Below are 24,670 nucleotides of genomic sequence, written 5' to 3' on the forward strand. Positions count from 1 at the left end.
TTATTTACACAATTCTTTATGAAGTGAAATATACAAAATAGTGGGAGAATATACGAATGTCCAAGATTAGAATCGGTTGGAAAGAATGTTAGTGGCCCGAAAGGAGAAATAGGATTTTTCCACTTCAAATGAGCTTAACTTTGAAATGAGTCCACGAATTACAAAACTTGAAACTTTATTTTCTAAGGAGGAAGTACAGGGAAGCCGATATTTATTATTTTCCGCTAATTTCATTTCACTATCATTTTCCACAACTTTACGTCACATCTGCCATAGGTGATAGTATCCTTTCATATCTTAACAGTGATAGAATGATGCACAATTACAATTCTAAGTACTTAAAGTGATACCAATTTGTCTTTTTTCGATCATCCTCCTACGAATGTATACAGATTTAATTGCAATAGGGATAGAAATTAATTCCCACCATGAGAAACGAAAATTATTTACCTAAATAGCGCAACCGTAATAAGTACATGCGCACTGTCTTCCACATCGAATTCCTCTATTTACGCAGCCACATCGCTGTGTAGAACATCCTGTTTTACAATTACAAGCTTCCGAAGATATCTCTGTATCTAAATCCGCGACACTTCGATCTTGCGAGTTCCCTTTTGACTGCCGAAGAGTGCAGACGTGCCGGGTGCCCGGAGAGGTCTCTCCCTCGAAACCGGACGTGGAGAGAAAATGTTCCCGAAAGTGCGAAAAACAGGGAAAACAAAAAAATGCAACGAGTGCCACCGCTCAGGATATCAAACAACGGCGAAACATACGCCGTACACAAAAACATGGAAATCCAAGAATCTACAGAAACCGAAATGGATATTACTCGAATGAGCGACGATACAAACGCCAACAACAACGAAATGACACAACAAGACGGAAGCTGGGAGGTCATAACTCCCAGCAAAAGAAGAAAACTAACAACAAACGTAAACACCAGGAGAACTGCAGAAACAGAAAGTAAGCAGTGGCTCCAGGAAATTCCTCTACAAAACCCCTTCAGCGCACTGCCACAAGAGAAAGAATCAGACACAACGGAAAAACCAACACACAACACGAAACCACCACCAATTTACATAGACGCACAGGTAATAGACCCCCTCCTCGAACTACTAAACAACACGGCAGGCAAAGAAAATTACAACATCAAACAACTAAAATTAGACCAAATAAAAGTGCAAACGAACACCCCAGATACCTATAGAAAAGTGGTAAAGCTACTAAAGGAAAAAAAAACGCCGGATACCACACCTACCAATTGAAATCGGATAAAAGCTACAAGGTAGTAATCAGAGGATTACACCCAAGAACAAACACAAGCAACATATGCGACGAACTAGCCAAAATCGGACACCAGGTAAGGGCAATGTTGTAGGCCACATTCGCGGACGACACAGCCGTGCTAGTCAGGCACACTAACCCTGTAACAGCAGCCACAATACTACAAGAGCACATCACAAAAATAGAAAAGTGGCTACAGGACAAACAAATCAAAGCTAACCCTAACAAATGTAACCACATCACATTCACATTGAGAAAACAGATAACACCAAACATCTTCCTGAACAGCACGCAAATAACACAAACAAGGCAAGTCAAATACCTTGGACTTCACATAGATACACACTTCACATGGAAACAGCATATCAAATCAATAATAGACAAAATACAGACAGCAAGGAGACAAATGCACTGGTTAACAAGCCGAAAATCCAAACTAAGCACAGAAAACAAACTAAAAATATACAAAATAATCATAAAACCAATATGGACATACGGAATCCCACTATGGGGAACAGCAGCAATGGGTCATATAACCAAAATCGAAACAATGCAAGCCAAAATCCTTAGAACAATAGTAAACGCCCCATGGTACGTTAGAAACGAGGACATACGGAAAGACCTCGGAATACCAACGGTCAAGGAGGAGATTACCACATTCGCAACAAGATACAGAAAAAGAATAGAAAGTCACCCGAACCAGCTGGCAGCTGAAACGTGCAACACAACAAATATCGCAAGAAGACTAAAAAGGAAACACCCAATAGACCTCATAAAAGATATAACTTAGAAAAAACGAAGCTGGCACCCCGCTGGGGGTAGCCGCCCACATGCTATATTTATTTTTTTATTTATATTTTTTTTTCTTCACCAACAAGATATAACACTTTACCAAATGTCTACAAGGACAAATTGTAAAATAACCAAAATAAAATAAAAAAAAAAAAAAGAAAAAGAACTTGTGCCGCATTGCTTTCTACCTAAAAATATTAATACCCAAATTAGCGTTAGCGGTAGCGTGAATAAGATAAAGTAGACGAAGAAGAAGATTCGTGTACCTGATTATTACATGAATAACGTTTGCATTTACAGCGTTCTCCACATGGAATCCCAGCTTTTACGCATCCACATTTCTTTGTAGAACATCCTTTTTTGCATGTACAAGGACGCGAAGATATCTCTGTATCTACATCCGCGACACTCTGATTTTGTAAAGGTCTTTGTGATGATTCACCCGTAACTTGTGCCGCATTGCTTTGTTGCTGCGAATTTGCTGTTTCTACCTAAAAAGATTAATAACCAAATTAGCGTTAGCGGTAGCGTGAATGAGATAAAGTAGACGAAGAAGAAGATTCGTGTACCTGATTATTACATGCATTACGTTTGCATTTACAGCGTTCTCCACATGGAATCCCAGCTTTTACGCATCCACATTGCTCTGTAGAACATCCTTTTTTGCATCTACAAGGACGCGAAGATATCTCTGTATCTACATCCGCGACACTCTGATTTTGTAAAGGTCTTTGTGATGATTCACCCGTAACTTGTGCCGCATTGCTTTGTTGCTGCGAATTTGCTGTTTCTACCTAAAAAGATTAATACCCAAATTAGCGTTAGCGGTAGCGTGAATGAGATAAAGTAGACGAAGAAGAAGATTCGTGTACCTGATTATTACATGCATGACGTTTGCATTTACAGCGTTCTCCACATGGAATCCCAGCTTTTACGCATCCACATTGCTCTGTAGAACATCCTTTTTTGCATCTACAAGGACGCGAAGATATCTCTGTATCTACATCCGCGACACTCTGATTTTGTAAAGGTCTTTGTGATGATTCATCCGTAACTTGTGCCGCATTGCTTTGTTGCTGCGAATTTGCTGTTTCTACCTAAAAATATTAATAACCAAATTAGCGTTAGCGGTAGCGTGAATGAGATAAAGTAGACGAAGAAGAAGATTCGTGTACCTGATTATTACATGCATTACGTTTGCATTTACAGCGTTCTCCACATGGAATCCCAGCTTTTACGCATCCACATTGCTCTGTAGAACATCCTTTTTTGCATCTACAAGGACGCGAAGATATCTCTGTATCTACATCCGCGACACTCTGATTTTGTAAAGGTCTTTGTGATGATTCATCCGTAATTTGTGCCGCACTGTTTTGTTGCTGCGAATTTGTTGTTTGTACCATAGCAGTTGTTTTAGTGTTTTGTATGCTATCGTTCTGCATTTCTGTATTAGGTTCCAATTCTTTCTCACCTAAATTCTATAAAGAACAGAAAAAATGAGAAAGACTCTTAGACTTGTTTGGACATTCTGTAATATTTTAAACATATTCTTTATGTGAGGCTACTGCGAGGTGTCTCGCGTAACGAACAAACATGTTCATCCTTATTTGTCGATAAAATTAATTAATTAATCACTTATTAATTAATAGCGATTCGATAAAATTCCTATAAATCGCCATCATGATAAGTTTCAGTAAAAAATCATCGGTGTGACCATCTGAATGTGCGATTCATATAAAATATCTCCCTCTCTTTTCATTCAATACTGTTCCAACGGTCTCGAACACGCCTTCCTCGAATACTCGAATCTTCGTTGGAGCCTAACGGGTATAACACATCAGGAGTACATGTATGTAAATATTTCAGTTTCGATAAAAACTAAAAAATAACAAAATATTGTTAATGCGCGATTGTTAAATTCACACCAAATTTATATTTCAAGTATTCATATAATAGAGGTAGAGATAAGGAAATCGTTTACGGTTTGGTTTTTGTCGTCGGTGACTTTTTTCAGCTGAAATTGTGACCAGTGAAACTTTACACCGATCAATTATCACTGATATGCAATCATTTATAACTTATGTTATGATAACTTATCTTATGATATGACTCTGCTGAGATTCGAATGTACCTCAAAGAAAAACCTTTTTCTTAGTTGCGTTTTCCGTCAACAGTTGTTACATTATGTAAAAAGATAGAAAAAATTTGGGGACCCCAAATATAAAATCCTACTTCAACTATTTATTAGTTTTCAAGATATTAATAAAAAAATTTTCGGTACTATACATTGCATTCAATCATTACTATTGAGGTTGACCGATAAAAGAACGAGTGGACGAATTTATAATATTAGGGTGTCGGAAAAGTTTCTTTCGTTTCATAAGGTGCTTTATATTATTTTATTGAATTAGGTATGCAAATCACGAGGTAGATATGCAAAACACCAAAATATTTTTGGTTTTCTATACATGAATGAAATTGGGAATTCAGATGATAAATATTTATTGAAGTGTTGTCAAGATCTTCACTTACATTTAGAAGGAGATTTCGACGGAATTGAAATATTTGAAGAAATTAAGATGTTCCGATCAATAACGCAAACCAATTATTCGGCTTTAGACTCGATGAATTGCATCATAAAGAACAATCTCTGGGAAGCATATCTAAATTTATTAATCGCATTACAAATTATGTTAACGACGCCGGTAACCGTGTCTTCAGCAGAACGTAGTTTCTCGCGATTGAAACTAATGAAAAATGATCTGCGATTCAATCGATTTTAATGATGTTATCAAAGATTTGGCGTCGAAAAAAAGCGAGAAAAATTATTTTATATTATTATTGGATTGTATTATTATTTAATATTCATCTTATAAAATATATGTAATATGTATTATATATATATATATATATACTTATTTAGAATATTTTTGTTTCACTAAATTCTATTTTCTGCGTGATAGCGGTCTCCAGGTCATGGATATACAAAAATAAAGATGTAGAGTTTTACTTGAAATAATTACTTCAACAATTACAAATACAATTGTCTTCGTCGTTATAGATTGTCATAGACAACGACTACTACAACGAAGACGGTTGTTCTAATTCTAGCAAATTTTACTTTATTTAGCGATTTTCATTATAACAGATAGTTCTTACAGTCTCGCATATGCAGTGGTGCACAAAGTTTTACCCAAACGCGCCCAACTCTCGTTAATGTATACATATAAACATATATGTGTGGCATTGTTAGCATCGACATCAACGCCGTTTACATATTGTCATTGTTAGAAAAAGCAATACGGCGACTTTATGATATGGTCAAGCGTTGTGCGTTTTATCAATGACTAAATTTTAATTCCATTTTTTCCTCACTCACCAATTTCTTTGGCAAACCGACCTGCGACCAACATCCAGCATTTAGAATATCTTCATTTGTTAGAAGTCGAGCATTGTTCCTTTTCATTTTAACAAAGCATAATCTTTCGTTTCTTCTTTCTTTTTATTACTGATAGCAATGAATGCTACAGTTGCAAGAAGCAAGTTTTCTTCGATCGTCGTTAGCAAGTTAAAAAAGATTGTTGGCCAGAAACGAATTTTATTCAAAAAATAAATTGGAACTGTCATACACATGTTTATTATTCTAACACTTCGACTAAAATATATCGACTAAAATGAATTTTCAGCATTCGGTAATGTTTGATAATTCGAGAAGCATCATGGGAAATAAGAAATTCAAAATATTTGTCTCTAGCCACTAGCTAGTGACCCTGACTCGTTTGATTCTTTAGGAACTGAAGAATTTATAACATCTTACAACAGATGTCGATCAACTTAAATGACTTCATATGCAATTGTTAAATTCGTCTCAATAAACGCCATCGTACGTATTACAGAAGAAAGTGTAGTTCCATGCGAAATGAAAAAAATGTTCATGCTAGTACAAATGACATGCCGAATGCTAAGAGTTAATTTTAAATCTAAGTGATGTATGGAAAATTTATTAGAATTATTGCATCATTCCATTAATCCATAATCGTTTGAAAGGGAATATTCCCTTTTCTTCCCTTCTTCTAAAAAGAATATATAATAAACGATTAATTTCTGTTTCTTAGGCAATTTGTAATCAGTTTCAGTATTGCACGATTCGATCATTCTTATATTTGTCTATCTCGAATAGAATAGTAGAAACGAGCTTTTTCGTAGAACCGTACACTTAAATAGGTTCTTGTAGCTTGAAACTCAATAGGTTCCCGCCTATGCTAGTGTGTAACCAAACAGGGCAGATTTCTAACTTTCAGCTTAAATACATAGGTTCTTGTATATGCTAAGTTCCAACCAAACAGGGCAGATCCCTAACTTTATAGGGAACTTTTACTTAAATGCTATTTTCAATTAAATTCGGTATTTGGCCGCACGGAGCAGCACCAGTCCGGAAATAACTAGGCCCATAAGCGTGAGCATTCTCATATATATAAAAGTTATAGTATCTGAGGATATGTAAAGTAAATATTTTGAAGATATAAAAGAAAAAGTTTGTTATTTAAAGATAGTGGATTTTTGAATAATGTGTATTATAAGTTATAGTATTATATTTGATCACGAATAAATCTAACGACATACATATTGATATACTTAAGAAAATATTTAATTGAATGTATCGATATAGTGTTTGTATTATAGTCGAATTGTATATATTCGATTTAAGTTCTGGACGTATTTTATTTTGTCAAAGTTTTATGTGAAAATGTCAAATGATATAAAAGTGGCTCTTAAAGCGGCTCGTGAAACATTTAAAGAAAAGAAATATATAGATGTGATTAAGAAATGTAACAAGATATTATTGAGAGATCAAAATAATTATAACGCACTTATGTTATTGGCGGCTGCGATGAAACAAATTGATGAGTATAAATCACAAGTGCCATTAATTCTCCAAAAAGGTACAAAAATCCAAGCAGACAATCCATTAGCTTGGTACGGTTTAGTATCTTACTATGAAAAAAACTTGGACAATAATGAATGTTATAACCAACTATTATTAGCTTACTGTAAGCTTTTGGAAATAGAAAGGTATAACATTGCTATATACCTCATAAATGTTATAGGTTTGTAAAACTTATTCGGTAATTTATTTTCAGCGACATTAAGTTCACAAATATTATGAGTAAAATCTCAAAGTTGTTTACACAACTTACGGATGTTGAGCTTGTAATTCAATGTATAGAACATTTAATTGAATTACGGAAGAATTTGGATGATAACAAAATTAAGCTCATTGATAAAACGCTTGGATGGCTGCTATTAGATAATTTTTACGATCTAAATAAATATCAAAATTTATTAGAAAGTATTTTTAAATCTACGATTAACGATCATGATGCAACTGATCAAAAAAGGTTTTATACAAAATATTTAAAAATCTTATATGACAAAGATGAATTAATTGATTTGGTAAAAGAAGCTATCAATATGCATCAGCGATTTCCGCAAGATATATTACCGTTAGGTAAGTATTAAAAATAATATATTAGCTACTTTAACATTCTGTTTGTGAAAGTAACAAAGGAATCTTATAATTTTACTTATTAATTTTAATGGGATTTTTTATCAAGCAAACGGAAGAATTTAAAGATTTATTTCTAATATTTACGAGGTAATAGAATTTTAAATGATAAAACTGCAGACATATGGTCTTGGGCATTTCACTATTGATATTATAAAAGATATTTAATGCTCCGATTTCAAAAAGCACCTATATTCATTGTAATAAACATGAGTTTTAATTGTTACAAAATGCACTAGTTATTGAATCGAACATTTTATATAGCTGTTACTTGTATTCTTTCTTTAGCTATAATGTTTATGCTAGTATATATTTATATTTAATTAAAGTTTTACTTACATTAATGTTATATTTATACACATAATGTGCTATCACATATATTATCAGATATATCTAAATTATAAAAATTGTGAATTATATTTAGGAAATATCAATAAGTAATATATAGAATTAATTATAATTATAAATTATAAATCATTCTAAACTGTACATGTAGTATCCCAAAATTGTGGATGTTAATCTTAAGATAACATATTAAGTTCTATACAAGTATTTTTTAATTAGTGCAAGTTCAAGTAGTGGAATATTCAAGTTAGTATAGATTGTTCAATAATACCAGATTATGTATGTAGAGAAAACGAAAATTCAGTTAATATGGAGTTAGTATCAAATTTTCTGTAATTGTATCGCTGCTATTGTACCACAGAAACAATTAACCTTCTGTTTTAGTTATTTCTGAATTTCTTCTGTTTCGTGATTTATTTTAAGCGCCTTTGATAAGTGCCTTAAGCAGAATACGTAAAAGGAGAATTCCTTCAAGCAAAACTGTAAGGAAGAAGGGACTCGTTATTACATCGTAGCAAAAAACATGATGTTTTTGAATAAACTATCAAATCTAATATTAATCATTCTATGATTATTATAAGTTGGAATAAATAATGCAATCTATATCTATCTATATCATGAAATACAAGGAGTGCAATTGTTTAGTAAACAATTTTTTATTTGTTTATTAAAATGAGAACAGGATTGAAATATAAAAATTCCATAATGTTAGTAGGATTAAAATAATAGCTAGAATTTTCCAGAAACTTTCATTTTCTTTGTTAGTAGATATGGCATGATCCCGAACATGTCTGTCAGAAATTTAAAATATGTAGTATACAAAGTATAAAAGTATACAAAAACAGTATACACAAAGTATATATAAGTTTAGTAGTAATTTATATTTTTAATGATATGACAAAGAAAATAGAGGAGTGTCAGGGTAAATAAATCAAGAAAGAAATTAATGACTAAGTAGTACAAAGAAGCAAAATTGTATAATAAGGTTGCACAATTTAAAGGAATTAAATATTAAAATTAACATTATATACACTGCTACTGGTTGCAGTCTATACCATAGGTATAATATAAGTGAAATCTACCATTTCACTTCTGAATTAAAATCGTCACTAACAATGAGTGTGCAGTTTAAAAAATATCTTTCCTGAATTGTACTGAAGAATATTAGAAAATAGCAGTCTTAACTCAAGAGTTTCCATAAGTATATTTTGTAGTAGTATATTTTAATTGTATTAAACAGCTTCTATTAAACAAGTATTAATTTCCGAAAAAAATTGTCACTATTAATATATGAAGTTTACATCTCACTACTGCATTGTATAGTAATTGCAAGCAATAAGTGCTTTTTGAAATTTGAATATTAATTAAAATTAGTAACTATGTGCTCTTATAGTCATTCAATTGTTATTTTCAACATTTAAAATACTATTTATCAAGATATGAATATATTATTTGAGAAATTTTTCTTATGTTATGCATACATATATATATTCTAAACTACCGAGTATATTTCAAGTTGTTTTCATATATTGTTAGTTAAGAGATTAGTTAGTTAGTTTAGAAAAAATAGCATTTAATCAGTATTTGTCGATTTTCTATATTTATGTTTTAATCACTCAGTTATGCAAATTATTTTAAAGGATCGTAATAGATTGATTTTGTTAAAAAAGAAAAATAATAAAAATAATTAGTAATAAAGATTTAAATGTCGTGGAAGTCATTGGAAGAAACATAATATAACACGTTATAACGCAGTACTTGTCTTAAATTATTTATTAACTAGTATCGAACTAGTACTGATCAAAAACCATTATTTAAAGAGTTAGTAAATTAGCGAAAGCCATTGAAATATTCGTGATTCGAACTTACCTGGCTCTTATTTTTCAACTCTTATCGCTATCCGTGAAGCAATTATCCAAAAAGTTGTTAACAAATGAAAATAAAATTTAAAATAACATTTACTGTGATTGATTCATGCGTTCACATATTTAGACAATAGTAGAAAATGATCTGGAGATTTATGTAAATCGAAAACTTGCTGCACAGAATACAGTAAGGTATTATAGAAAATCTAACTTGAAATTCTTCGTATCATGAAATTTCTGAAAATATTTTAAATACTGAAAAAACGATATTTCTCGAAGATATCACACAGAAGTAGATTTCGCACGCATGGTATATATGATACTGAACTCCCTGCAATTCTAGACATACGTTCGTATCATGATTTTTGACCTTGAAACGCTCTGTAAAGTGACGTAAGTTCAAATCCGTTTGAAATCATAAAATTGCGGATTTTTATTAGAAGATGTGCAAGAATTCGAAAATATCAAGCCCTCTGAAAGTATCTTATAATTCCAAATTTTTGGGATTCTCGTTAGTTTCGGTATTCGTAATCGAGTATCGAAATATAGTACTAACGAAAATTTTGTAATGCCGCGAAGTGCAGTGACAGAGGCACAAGCCGTCCCAAATTGTTATCTTACATCAAGAAAATAACAATTAATGTGTGTTAGGTTTTAAGGTGTGTACATGCGACGTACGTACGATGATGTACGTAGACGTTGTAGCGAGTCTGTTGTGAGCCGATCATAAAAACTCTCGATATCAAGATGTGCAAAGTTTCTTAAAAGAATACAGCAAGAGCAGGGTCGTAGAAGAGTGATATGGTGACGACAAGAGTGGCAAAACAGAACCGTAGTACGAAATGTATCGCGTAACCCGACAGTACCAGCACATCGAGTCTACGATGAACTTCATCCCGTTCTCTCGGGCCCTGTTGTAACTACAGAGGCAATCCGCCGACGATTTCGTGAATCGAATTGATATTCAAGAAATCGTGCGAGAGTGCCAGCATTCAATCATCGTTCACAGCGTTGGATCACCTACCAATATGAAATTATATTAACTGTACTGAGCAAGAGTGGAGTGGCATGTTAGTCACCGATGAATCACGATATTGTCTATACAATCAACAAGTCATCAACAGGTTTGTTATCAATGTCCCCATTTTAGAATATGGATAATGGAAATCTGTATCTCATGTAAGAGATTTCAACGCCGGTGGTTATTGGTGATGACGTGAATCGGAGTTTGATTTTTCTATTGCACAGACTCGACGGTAGTGTCATTACCAGCACTAAACGTAGCTTGTCATGTAGATGAAGTGGAAAATATTTAAGGAAAGGATTCAGTACCTAATACCAGTAAAACAAGTTCTTATCAACATATATCATGTTTGACTTTCTTCAGGAGATACACAGCGTATTGTGTTCTGCGATTTCATATTTCGTAGAATGAAATTCATATTTCATAGAATTCAAATTTCATATTTCATAGAATGCTTAAAATGACTTGCATTCGAAAGCACGCACAAAGCTATACCTGGTGTTCCTTGAATTTATTGAAATCCCTCTTCAATTGTATGTATGACGACATACATTTATGACGACATTAAAACACTCGAAATGAACATTGATATGCCATTAAAGTTCTCGTATTATTCGCCATCTAATAATTGTTAACCGCTTAATAATTACGTTATAGACAAGTATTTACAATATAGATAAATAAATATTTTTCAATGGCTTTTAAATACGTACCAATTAAATATTCTCTGTCTCCAAAACACCAACTTTAGAAGAATTCAATATATCAGAACTAAGAAATTTGATGTTATTCACAAAAATGGGACAAATACTACAATAGTAAAGTAGAAATGTAACAATTTATATCAACAGTAGTTTAGACTTCAGGAAAATGAAAATACACACTAATTTTGGAGCTATTGCTATAACATTTTTGCTGCCTCCGAGAGAGATTACCACCTGCAACATATCTTCCAGATAACCATAACCTCGATCCATAATCTTAATCCATCTAGTGATTGTGTTATCTATTTCATACTCGGATTATCGGGTTATCGTTAAGACCTGGGCTATGAATCCTCATCGGAATTATTCGTCGTTATCACATAATCGAGGCAGCGTTTTTTAACACAAGTATGGATGTTACAAGATTGGCAAGTGTCCGCGGTAATTAGACACTGATGACAATGACTTTGGGTTCGATAACGATTCCGCGGTCAACGGGATAACAAATGTACCCTGTTCCAAAGTCTAAGTCGGACTCGACTTACTTCTCGCGATACAAGGATTACTTGACTAACTCTTTATTGAAACGTGGATTATTCACCAATCGTACAGACACTAGATTTTTTTTTTTTTTTATGTTGAGATATTTTTTTTTTATTTTATTTTGGTTATTTTACAATTTGTCCTTATGGACATTTGGTAAAGTGTTATATCTTATTGGTGAAGAGAAAAAAATAAAATAAAAATAAATATAGCATGTGGGTGGCTACCCCCAGCGGGGTGCAAGACACTAGATAACTGACTAACGAGATTACAAGGAAAGGGAATGACTTTCCGTCACGATGACGCTGCAGAGGAAAGCTATGATGGAGTGTGCCTCAGGGCACGAGATCATCGGATTCGTCGAGGAAAGCCTCCGCTCGGAAGGTGAGGGAAATGGACGTTGCTGTTAATTGGTTAATTTCTATGTTGGTGGTTAGAAAAGAATGCTAGTCGCCCTTGAGAGAGAGTTTCTAGCGGGAAGCGTCGTACGCGAGGAAAGCAGATCTCCCGTATCTTGCCGCAATAGGTGACAGATTTACGGGCTGATAGAATAAAGACTGTTTGTCAATTTGAAGGACCTTAGTTAACTAAATCCTAAGATTTATAGCGGGTCCTCAGGCTAGCTGAACATATACTGTGAATGATGCATCGACATCTGGCGATCATCTTGCCCGAAGAATTCCATTAATCCAGGTCTATCATTGGATTAATGCATGCAGTGATAATTACGGACCAGTTCGATGAGAGAAACGACAGCTACACCCAATATTAATATCTGGAAAGGAAAAAGCGCAGACCAATCTGATAGAAAAACAGTAGATACAATTACATTTACCATACAGGATATCCTTCTTGCGTCAGTGGAGAAACCCGCAAACGCAACTTTCAAATATTTATGCGACGGATATACTTCCGTGGGAGCCCCGCCACCAAATGATAATGACGCTCTTCTTGTTCGAGTTAATTAACTAAATATACGATATTATATACAGGATATATATAGGATATATATATATAGGACTCCGTTATGACTACTCACCTCACTTTCAAATATATTTTCACGCTGTTTACTGAATATTTTGAGGATGAAAAAATCACCGATGTACGTCTCACAAGTATGCTTCTCGACTGAATGAAAGATCCGAGATATCTGCCTTAAGAACCCTCGGAATACTCTAGCTGGATAGCTTATCGCTTTCTTCATTTCAGAAATAAATAATCTTTTCTTTATAATGAATCAAAGGCGATAAACAATGAATCGAAGGAGATAAACAATGAATCGAAGGCGATAAACAATGAATCGAACTACTTGTCTCTCTACAGACGAGCGTTACTACGTTTGCTGTATTGCTTGTAGACGTGTATTATTATTAGATATATAGTTTATGCATTATTATTAAGTATTGTATTTATTTGTGTATTGTCATATGTTATTTTGTATACATATTATTATATGAATTATGTTTATGTATTATGTTTATATTATTTAAAATGAAGCTTTCAAACTATTTGAATATTGTTCATTACGTCTAAAGATATTGCTTTAAAAATATATAATAAAAGGATTTACTCCGTTTTGTTTATTTTAATCTATTATATTACACACACACACACACACACACACACACACACACACACACACACACACACACACACACACACACACACACACACACACACACACACACACACACACACACACACACACACACACACACATATGTACCTTAATGTATTTATCAATTATTTCTCTGGAGTAATCGGTCTTCTTCAATTTATGTTTCTATCCATAATCCCAGATACTGAAAAAACCTGCCTGGAAAATTTCCTAATTGATGGTGCAAAAATGTTGACATTCATCTTAGAACGGACGCATCTCATTAATTGGATGAACATTATATTTACCAGCTCTCAGATAAAAGCGTATATCGTAGCGAACGTAGCAACGACGTGTTACGCACTCAAAAATAACAACTACTGCATTATTTTACCGTTCTTCTGCATGTTCATATCCTACGGCGCTCAATGTTGGCGTTCCAAGTATCGATGTTCTGGCCTACCGCTCTCTATATGGTCAGGCCTGTTGCAGACGAACTTTTGTCGTTGCGATCTCGTTGCAATCACATGTCTACCTTCGTTGTTTTTAATTACGAAAACAAAGGAAGACACGAGATCGCAACGATGAAAGTCGCTCGTTTGCACCGGTCGTTAGTTAGGTTGTAAACATACAGCGTAGTAAGCGATAGGTGGCAAGTGGCAAAACAAGTGATTTCACAGACAATGCCAAGTGTCAATGTCCTAAATATGAATTTTGTCGCTTACTGCTTGCCACTTGTCTTTATCGGTATGTACACGACCATAAGATTACAAGTGGAGAAGCGTCCGGAGAAATGTGAGCGCAAGTTTGGAGAATAGTTCAGCAGAAAGTTAGAAAATAGAGTGGCGAGGGCAAAGGGCGTGACAGTTCGAACAATCCCAACAGATATCTAATTTGTTCGTTTTCAACCAGCAAATATTTTTTCACACAAAACCAGGTTAATAGCAATCTAATACCAGTTACTTCATAAACGAAAACTGAAGTTTGAGATCTTATGGATATCTTCGAACCTTTCCTTAGAATACTTAACATTCTTTCCAACAATATGGTTTTGATGCTCTAATTACTTCTTTACAGAATATTTTTTTTTAAACATATTATATTATGTTCTATTTACAGAATATATATGTCTTGCTTACTTGGAACGAAATATCTTGGACGAAAATTTTACTGACGTCGATATAACACAATTTTATGAAAGTTGCCTAAAATTGAACAAAGAGTGTGAAATAGCTAAAATTGCTAAAGCACTAGATTTAGCAAAATCAGGAAATTTGATTATAGCGCGAGATATATTGAAAGATATACTTGTATCAACGCCGCGCTTAGTATGTTGTTGGATGGCATTAAATCAAATAAGTATGAAGCTTTACTGTTGGGAAGATGCAGAAGTTGCTGCCAAGCGAGTATTAGATACGAAGAAATATATAATAAAAAATAAATTAGAATGTAAAATGAAAGAGACATTAGTTGAAGCAATGAGTTTAACTAATGACAAATCTAAATGGGAAAATGCATTCCGAATGTGTGGACAAGTAAGAATCCTCTTTATTTACACATGTAACTTTTTTAGTTTGAAACGACAACAAAATTCTTGTTTAGAATTATCTAAATCCCTTTCCAAATCTAAAAGCATTTTTTCCAATCTTTTCAAAGTTTTAAAGATCATGTTCTTTTTCTTCTCCTATGGAAAAGCATGTTTGAAATTTCTCAAGATAAGTTTACTCACTCAAGGTTTTGGTGTAAGTGTTGTGCGATCCCTCATAGTGCACTTACCAAAAAATATTACTTGTTTCTCTATTTCGTGGCCAGATTCTCTAAACGTAGTATCTCAAATAAAGTATACCATATGCTTCAATTTACTGAATTCATCATTCGCCTAATAGATGGTTTAAAGTTAGAAAAAGCAGCAAGAAATACTTTGATTGAATAACTTGGAGAATTTTTTTTTTTAAATAGGCTTTAAAGAGTGAAATTATATTCGATTTTTAAAACTTTTATTTGTTGCTTATTCTGCCTATGTGCTTATTTATTTGATTTATTTAATTTCCAATTAAAGATACATCCTTCGGCACGATTGGATTTGATTCGTGCACGTCTTAGCATATTGTTACATCGACCAGATGTAGAGATTCTGCTGAACAATTTGGAATCAAAAGATGAAACTAGAATACATACCAATATTCTTCGAGCGTTATATTTAAAACAAAATAAACAATACGACGAAGCCGTAAATATACTTGATTCAGCCGTCCGAAAGCCAGGCTTGTCTCAAACTTCCCAAGCGTGGTTACTTCTTGGTACAATTTATTGGGAAATGGCAGAGTATAATTACAGTTTGATGGCTTTTTTGAATGGAATAAAAGCCGATCGTTTTAATTGGAAATGTCTAGTTTATTTGGGACAGTACTATCGTGACTATGGTAATGACATGGAACGTTCTAGGAGATGTTACCAAACCGCATTACAAATTAATCCAAATTCTGAAGAAGCTGGTATTGGGTTAAGTACGGCGTATAGACTTCTTAAAAATCAAGTAAGACGAATTCTATTATTTCACGAAGTGCATATCCGTTTCTGTATGCATCCGAAATTTATTATCCATTAATATTTTAGCGAATAAAATATCCATGTTCCGTTTTTTATCACTTAATTACGTTAATAAGATATTATTTGTAGGATGCAAATATAAAATTGTTACAAATGTTAACTGCACAAGATAGCGGTCCTGGATGGGCGTGGTTACAACTCGGTTTGCAATACCTTGATCAAGGAAATGCGGAGCAAGCTATTAAAGCGTTTCAACATGTTATTAGAGCTGACCCCAGTGATAGGTAATGTTACAGATAGTAATTATTTAACGAGAATACAATCGAGTTTACGAAAGTATTACTTCTAATATTAAACCATTTATCTTGGCGTGACATACTGAGCTTGTTGGGTGAGAAATTATTGGTAATATTTCCATCTTTAAAGTTTCGGGAAGATTTACCGAAGTTGGAAAAATTATTAAAAAAAATATTTCAACCTTTTTAAATGGACGGTGGAAATATTAAAAATCAAATATATATTAATAAATATTAATAATATTAAACAAATAATATATAACAATTTAATATATTAATAACCATAAGTAATACTAATAAGTATAGCTAATGTTTGAAGAAATAATAGTGCAATAAAAAACACTCGTTAGGAAAGGTATGTATTTTTTATTATTCAACTGTTCTGTCAATTTTGAAAAGGATATAAAATCGTATTGGTTTATTTCGGATAAATATAATGAATAAAATTCTTTGATATAAATGCGCACACAAGTGCGTTAATTATTAGCTATTTTAAATTGGGCAATAAATAAATATATTGTATTACATATATTATAATGTACATATACAATAATGTACATATATTATAAAGGTATTATGCACGTAAAGTCTGACTGGTTTAACTGAGAATAGTCAAATATCTCGAAAAATATATGGGAGACGCGGGGAAATGTTTCGGAACCTGTACATTCATTATGTAATTTTTATTTTCGGCTTTAGCACCCAAGAAATGGATTTAGTTAGACAGAAGTTTAGGCTGCCGAGTTCAGGTTTCGCCACACGCCACATTCATTGTACATGTTCTTCATCCTCTACCCATCCCTATACGTATGTACACGGTACGTAATTTAATCTTAATCTTCCACTAAACCACTTTGGTTTGAAACACATTTGCACCCCTTCCTTTTTCTTTTTCCCTTAACCAGCTAACCATCTAGATGTCTATCGTGATCGCCACAATCTCTTGTGTCCTCCATCAAATTCTCACAGTTTTCCGCTACAGCATAAAATGCACTTTCTGGCTTTCTCTTCCACTCAATAATTATCTTCCTGCTTGAAACCTTTTCGACTTATATTGCCAGAGTAATGGTAAATATCGTTCAAATAAAGTCAGTTCTGTGATAGAACTTTAAACTATGTTCTTAAATAACCTGGTACAATTAGACGTTATTCACAGACAATTATGTTATATTTATATTATAAAACTTAAGAATATAGAGAATTAGAAAGGAGGATCAGTATAGGAGAGATAGCGAATGAGAAAAGAAAAGATGGGATTGTAGGGACTGGGTGAGGAAATTGGAAGAAAAAGAAAAGGGAAAGAGTGAAGAGAGGGGTAGGGATCTAGCTAAGAAGGTAAATTGGGCAAGTAGACAAAGACTTATGCAATAAATAATATATATTATGATAGATAATAGATAACGTATATATAAAATAAGATTATGTGTGTAAATGAGTGAATGGACGTGTGGAAGATCACGGGAGAGTGCAAGGCAACAGGGAGAATAATTGTAAACCGAATTTCTTTACATTCTTGTAAAGTTTAACATTTTTTACAGCCATTGCTGGGAATCGCTAGCGGATGCGTATTTTATAAGAGGTGCCCACACATCAGCATTAAAATCTTATCAGCGAGTATTAGAGTTATGCCCACAATTACTATATCCAATGATACAATTGGCATATATAAAATTGGTTAGTATTATTTTTCTGGATTGTTTCGTGAGATGTCTGTGTGATATTTGTTTAAATATTACGAAACTTTTAGCAGCTGTTTTAAAGATTTGTACAAATATCGTTTGCTATTTCGTTATTTCATAGATTATTGGACAATATAACGAAGCAAAGAAAGACTTTGAACAAATATTGATAAATAAATCATGTTATATTCCTGCTTTAAAAGGATTGGCTGAAACCTGTCTGGCTTTAGCAAAAGACTATACTGCTAAACAACTTCTGGGTCGTGCGAATGACTATTTGCAACAAGCAATGGATAGTTTAACTGTAGCTATTAAAGAGCGTAAGGATATATCTTGTCTCTGGAAGTTACTTGGCGATGTGTGTTACAGAGTTGCAATGTTACCAGACAAATACAGTCATTTAAAAGCATCATCTATTCTAATAAAATATGAGAATGTCGAAGATATTATATTGCTTAAACGGATAGATATGTTCTCGTTATCTGCAAGGTAAATATATTATACTAATATTATATTATAATCTACACTAATCTTACATTATATTATAATAAATTCTACATTATTATTATTATTATTATACGTTATATTGTTATATGTATGTTAATGCCAGTGTGTGCTTAACTGCGGCAATTCTTGCCTAATTAGGTGCCGCTATGAGGAATACGATACTTACATATTTTTGCTGTATCAAAAAGTACGGATATCTTTGATACTTTTTTAAAAGGAAATTTGAAAGACATTTTTTCCTACTATAATATTCTTCAAATAATGTAGCTTTGCTCAGAAAAGGTTTTTAATACGATACAACGAATAACTGCAAAATTCAATATTTAATATTTTAATATTGAAAACGTTTTTAAGAAATATTTTTGGTTTATAAACGATGAAATTATAAATATATCAATTTTTATATAGTATGCAAGAAACTGAGTGAATATTTTAATTACAGATGTTATTGTTGTGCATTATCTCTTTCTCCGGAATCAGTTTTTCTGTGGTATGATTTAGCTTTATGCTATTTAATGCAATTACAGCATGATCCATCAATCAATCATAAAAAGCATGCTAGTAAGTGTCTAGCTGCTGCAAAACATGCTGTTAAACTATGTCCTTCAACATGGAAACATTGGAATCTTCTGGGTATTATTTGTATGTCACCGTACATAAAGAACTATGCATTGGCACAACATGCTTTCATAATGGCGATTGATAACGAATTAAATAATGCTATAGTATGGTCTAATTTGGGAACTTTATATCTATATATAGGCAAGTAAAAATGATAAAACACGCAATAATAAAGAACATATTATACTTTTGTTCGAGCGCCTTCGCGATTCTCTGTATAATAAATTATCGTCGTGTAATTAAATTCACAGGAAGTTTGTATAAAGCAAACGAGGCTTATTCTCGAGCTCAGCGTGCCGATCCGTCATATATCAATAGTTGGATAGGGCAAGCTTTAATTGCAGAAATAATGAATCGAAAAGAAACAGTAGATCTATTTAGACATGCAAGACAATTAGGATATCATAGTCAAGCTGCCATAGGGTACACTCATTGGGTATTTGATATGATTTTAAATCCTAACACCGAACATGGCATTTTATATACAAATACAATACAAAGTATGCATGCAATATCTTCTGCTGCTGATGTTATGACGTGGTATGTAGGTAAGTTTTTATCACTTTTCATACGATACATATTATAAAATGTCGATATAAAACTATGCATAGGAAAAGTTACAGTTAGTTCTGAAAGTCTTCATACATACCATAAATTTCAATTATTTTTTTATATATTTTTTATACTTATCAAATGAATACCTATAATTTTAATAATGCATTAATTTATATTAATCATAATTTTACTGTATTTTATTGTGACTGATTAACGTTATTTTAAATTTTGTATATTGTACTATACGTATCGTAATATTTATCATTCGTTACAGAGAATCATCCAAATGATTGTTATGCTCGAAATGCGTATGGATTATTATTAGAAAGGCAGAGACTTTATAAGTCAGCTGCAGAACAATTTGCCGTAGCTGTATGTAATAGTACCAAAAACGAAAAAGACCTTGTTTCTATAAATTTAGCACGTGTGCTAATACGAATGAAAAGATATAACGAAGCAATAAAATTATGTCAAGGAGTTGCAAATACCAACTATAATTCTCAATGCCATCTCGCGTTAGCCTTATTCAAAGGTAATCACTCCCTTATATCCTATATATATATATATATACAGGATTTATTTATTCAGAAATATTAGAAATTAGGGTTTCCAATGATTTCTATTCTATATGATAAGTTTATTGATAGATGAATCTATTTACAACGGATTAAACAGGAAACGATGTTTATTTAACGTGAACTAAATACAGTAATGTACTATAACTAAGACAATTAGATGGATAATTAACAACTCACAACTCAATTCTCGCAACTCGACTCTTAGTTAACGACTGCCGATTAATTCGTCTTTCTCCCTTAAGCATCCTTTTGTCTTTCCTCATACCCCCGTCATCTATGTTCCGTAATCGTCCGCGATCATGATCACGTACGCCTTCTTCCGCGTAACTATTCGACCGAAGGACCGACGACACATTGATGGGCCGCTTGGCCCATTGAAGTTTCCGGACCCTTCCGGCCTGTCGGCACTTAGGCTTTCTCACAACATTGTTTATAGTTCATCCGATATTTTTTAGGCAATCTGTCAACGATACTACATATATATCTTTTTAAGTACAAAAATTGTAGTATTCTGTTAATGTCGAAACGTTCAGGGATGTCATGTAGTAATTAATGAATGCATGGTAAACTTAGGACGTTAAGATTCAGCTAGTGTTGAATTTATATCCCGTATAAAAACATCACTATTTAGTGACCATTTTAAAGTCCAACGAGCATATGCTGTACCTTAGGCCCTTTTAATCTTTGGTTAACCTGGAACAATAGTAATATTAATCTGTGTTTTTAAGTGACGATTCGAAATTAATTATAGAACTGGATAGTAATGAATTATTTAAACGACTAGGAAATATTTATTCACATTGTTTGAGATATATTGTAATTAAAATTTGTTTCATTTTCAGCTGAGCTATACGAAGAAGCGTATAATACGTATGAAAAAACTCTGCATTCCTTCGCGGATACCGAAGCACAGAAATCATATACACTGTGTGCGATGGCTGCGATAGCATATTCTTTCCACAGAGTAAATGATGCAAAAACTTTACTTTTCCAATGCATACAAATACAGCCTCCAGTTATAATAGCTCTTTTAGCGGCCACATCATTAGGGATATTACATGGCGATATCAATTTAGCTGGATTAGTACTGAAAGAATTGGAGTTATGTGTACCTAATTCTGAATATGGTCATCATGTTCTAAGCTTATTTGCATATTATTATTTGGTAGCAAATAATGCTAGAAAAGCCATTATTATTCTTTCTAAAGAAATCTTTAGATATCCTGGTAAGTACTATTTTAATATATTTTCTCTTATAAATAATAAAGTATTGTTCAAAGAAGAAATTAGCTAATAATAAGTAAAGAGTAATCCATTTAAGTCGATGAAAATAGTAACAATGTAACATGTACTGTGCGTTGCTGTACTGTAAGTTAGGAGTCGGAAAAGCACAGGTACAAAGGAGATTTATGACTGTGTTGAGTTTATCTTAGGCCTTTGTTACTTAAGGCTTATTATCAGCCTTTCTTCTTAATCTATTCTTAATGATGAAATTTCGGGTCGATGTCATACGACTTTTGCTGATCCGACTCGAAGTTAGACCGCCCGTTTATACTTATACCCGAATCGAATCACTGGATCCCGAGCAATACGGGTACATACATCGAAATTCCATCCGATCCCGGAATTTAGAACCGCGGTCATACAAGACAGATCTAGAAATTTATTTATTGAAATCATAGATGAAAGAGTGAAGCCAAGTAATCGATATGGTGCCAATTTGAGGAAGCGCTTCGCGCGAGTCACAGTCCTCGTTTGAAAAATTTTGTCAAAATTTGTGAATGGATTGTAAAGTACGTGTCATACATATGCGAAACGCTTCTTCAACTTGCTGCGAAAGTTAATTTATTTGGTTTCACTTGGAGGACGCTTTATCCTAACTAGTGTCCAGGCTTATCTTATATGAACATGCTCGGGGCACCACTCAAACCTCTAGTTTAATTCGTTAAGAGTCAATCTAAGGCGATCGGGTTAAAGTTGTTGAGATCAACCATGCAACGAATCAAATACAAAATTTTGCTATATATCAGAATTGATATGCCCTGATAAATATTTTCTAGTCTCTTATTCAGAGTTTAAAATATATTTAAAACATTCGTATTATGTATTTCATACATATTATTTTATATAGATGTATGATATATTATTTTCCTTTTCCCTGCAGGCAATGTAAAATATTGGACTATATTGCTCAGGATATTATTAGAAACTGACTTAGAACTGTTTAGTAGATGCGCACAAAAGGTATTGTTTCTTAATAGAAATATTATTACTGAAAACCATGTACATGTTGCATGTGCTTTATCCTTTAGCTATTTCATGCAAAATATAGGACCAACAAGTATTAGATCTATGCAAAAGCTTCTATTTACTTACCCTGCCAGCATTGAAAGTTGGGTAATGTTCATTGCAGGATTTTTATCAAGGTTTGTAAAAGTAAATCTCTTTCTATTTAACTTTTTGTTGATATTTTATTATGAAATATCTTGATATAATATAACTTAATATTAAAATTTCCTATAACTTGCGTACTATATTTCCTTTATTCCTATATTGTTTATATATTATTGTTATTACATATTAAATTAACATGAACACGGAGAACGTCAAAAACAGAGCTACCATTAAAGATTATAAAGAGTTAAGAATTCTACCATAAATCTCCAAAAAATAAATGGCGCTCCGCCGTCCATTTTCAATTCCGAACTCAAAACGTGTTATCACTAACATGCAGAAGCTATCGACTTTTAGGTGAATCACATCTATCTAATCTATCTATCTAATCTACCTGATAAAAGATAAATTCTTGCTTCATATCGCGTCATAACTAAAAGACGAACAGTCATAATTCTTCCGCATTTTTAATAGTAAAAAAAAAAAAAAAAAATAGTAATAAAATAAAATAATAAAGTAACGTTATTCATTTAAGTCAAATGCGCTAGATATGCATCGACAAAAACAATACCATTTTTTTAATTGGTATGTTTCTTTATGATGGGAAAAAAATAATAAAAAGAATGAATTGAATCGAATGAATGGAAAAATGAATGATAAAGGTTTAATCTGCAAATTAAAATTGTTCACAGGCGTGCAATGAAAAAATATAAAATGAACGTCGAGTGGTTCTTAACACTTATAAATAACATACAACAGTCATATCAGCCCACATATGTCATGGCAAAATGGTTAAATGACACTAAAATAAAATTGGAGCAGCTCAATTAAGTAGGAAGGTCCATTTTGTTTACAGATTGTGAAATGTATTTTGTAATGTATGTACAAATTAATTTATACAGTGTTTTATTGTACTGCGTTTTTAAGAAATGTTTGATTGGAATTTAGAATTGTTACATTTTTAATCATGGATTATTAAAATACGATAGCGAGGATTTGGTGTAATAGAACTAATACGTAAGGATACTTTTAACTCCAGCGATTTCTGCTTAATCAGTTGTGGCTCCGTATTTTCAGCAGTCATTTGTTATAAAATTTTTCAGTGGAAAGTATACTAAATAAACTTGATATGTTTGTCATTCATATTCAACATTTCTGTTTTAAGTTTGCATATTATTCATAGACGAGGAAGAAAACAGTGAGTAATTTTTGGTAATTCCCCGGATAACTGCAAAAACAAGTTTCCAAATATGCCGCAACTAAACAGCCGCTATTGCACATGTTGACAAAATAATAATTGCTAAAATAATAAGTCAATTAAATAGTATCAAAATCACCAATTCGAAATTTTTCATTGAAATTTTATAGATTTAAGACTGTGGATTTGTAGAAAGATTTTTTTCTATAAAAATATGAGTAAAAAAGCTAATATTCCTTAGCTTTTTCTCTTGCATGCTCTTAAATTTCTTTAATACAAGTCCTATATATTAATTGTCGGTAGTTGTAGCGTTAAAATGTTAGAAATTCTAGGAAGTAAAATAATAGAGTATCGTTAAGGAGAAGATTCTAACTTATTTTTGTATTTTCAACTTTTTTTTGTAAAAGATAAGGATTATATTGCGTCCCTATCCATTCTTGTATCCTACTGATAGAATATGCCGTTTTATTTAAAGTATTTTATAAATTATGTAAACAAACATTGCTCAGGTGTTGATAATTGTGCATCGAATAAAGAATACTAAGTAAATATTAACTTTATGATATTGTTGT

General features: G+C 32.6%; 2 protein-coding genes across 2 annotated transcripts; one reads left to right on the forward strand and one right to left on the reverse strand.

Annotated features, from left to right (window-relative positions):
• Positions 1-442: 442 nt before the first annotated feature.
• Positions 443-13,239, reverse strand: LOC132909014 (protein lin-54-like). Its single transcript, XM_060963594.1, has 6 exons — positions 13,163-13,239; positions 3,252-3,554; positions 2,949-3,173; positions 2,646-2,870; positions 2,343-2,567; positions 443-2,264 (listed from the first exon to the last, which is right to left on the reverse strand). Exons 2-6 carry the CDS (start codon positions 3,516-3,518, stop codon positions 2,184-2,186), a joined length of 1,023 nt encoding a protein of 340 aa, XP_060819577.1. The 5' UTR covers positions 3,519-3,554; positions 13,163-13,239; the 3' UTR covers positions 443-2,183.
• LOC132908975 (tetratricopeptide repeat protein 37) lies at positions 6,574-24,653 on the forward strand. The gene is made up of 13 exons (XM_060963477.1): positions 6,574-7,149; positions 7,218-7,585; positions 14,840-15,255; positions 15,780-16,256; positions 16,400-16,554; positions 18,105-18,240; positions 18,367-18,734; positions 19,195-19,518; positions 19,629-19,921; positions 20,203-20,460; positions 21,349-21,732; positions 22,671-22,932; positions 23,593-24,653. Exons 1-13 carry the CDS (start codon positions 6,824-6,826, stop codon positions 23,729-23,731), a joined length of 3,906 nt encoding a protein of 1,301 aa, XP_060819460.1. The 5' UTR covers positions 6,574-6,823; the 3' UTR covers positions 23,732-24,653.
• The last annotated feature ends 17 nt before the right edge of the window (positions 24,654-24,670 follow it).

This window comes from Bombus pascuorum, chromosome 7, assembly GCF_905332965.1.
Source record: "Bombus pascuorum chromosome 7, iyBomPasc1.1, whole genome shotgun sequence".
NCBI lineage: Eukaryota > Metazoa > Arthropoda > Insecta > Hymenoptera > Apidae > Bombus > Bombus pascuorum.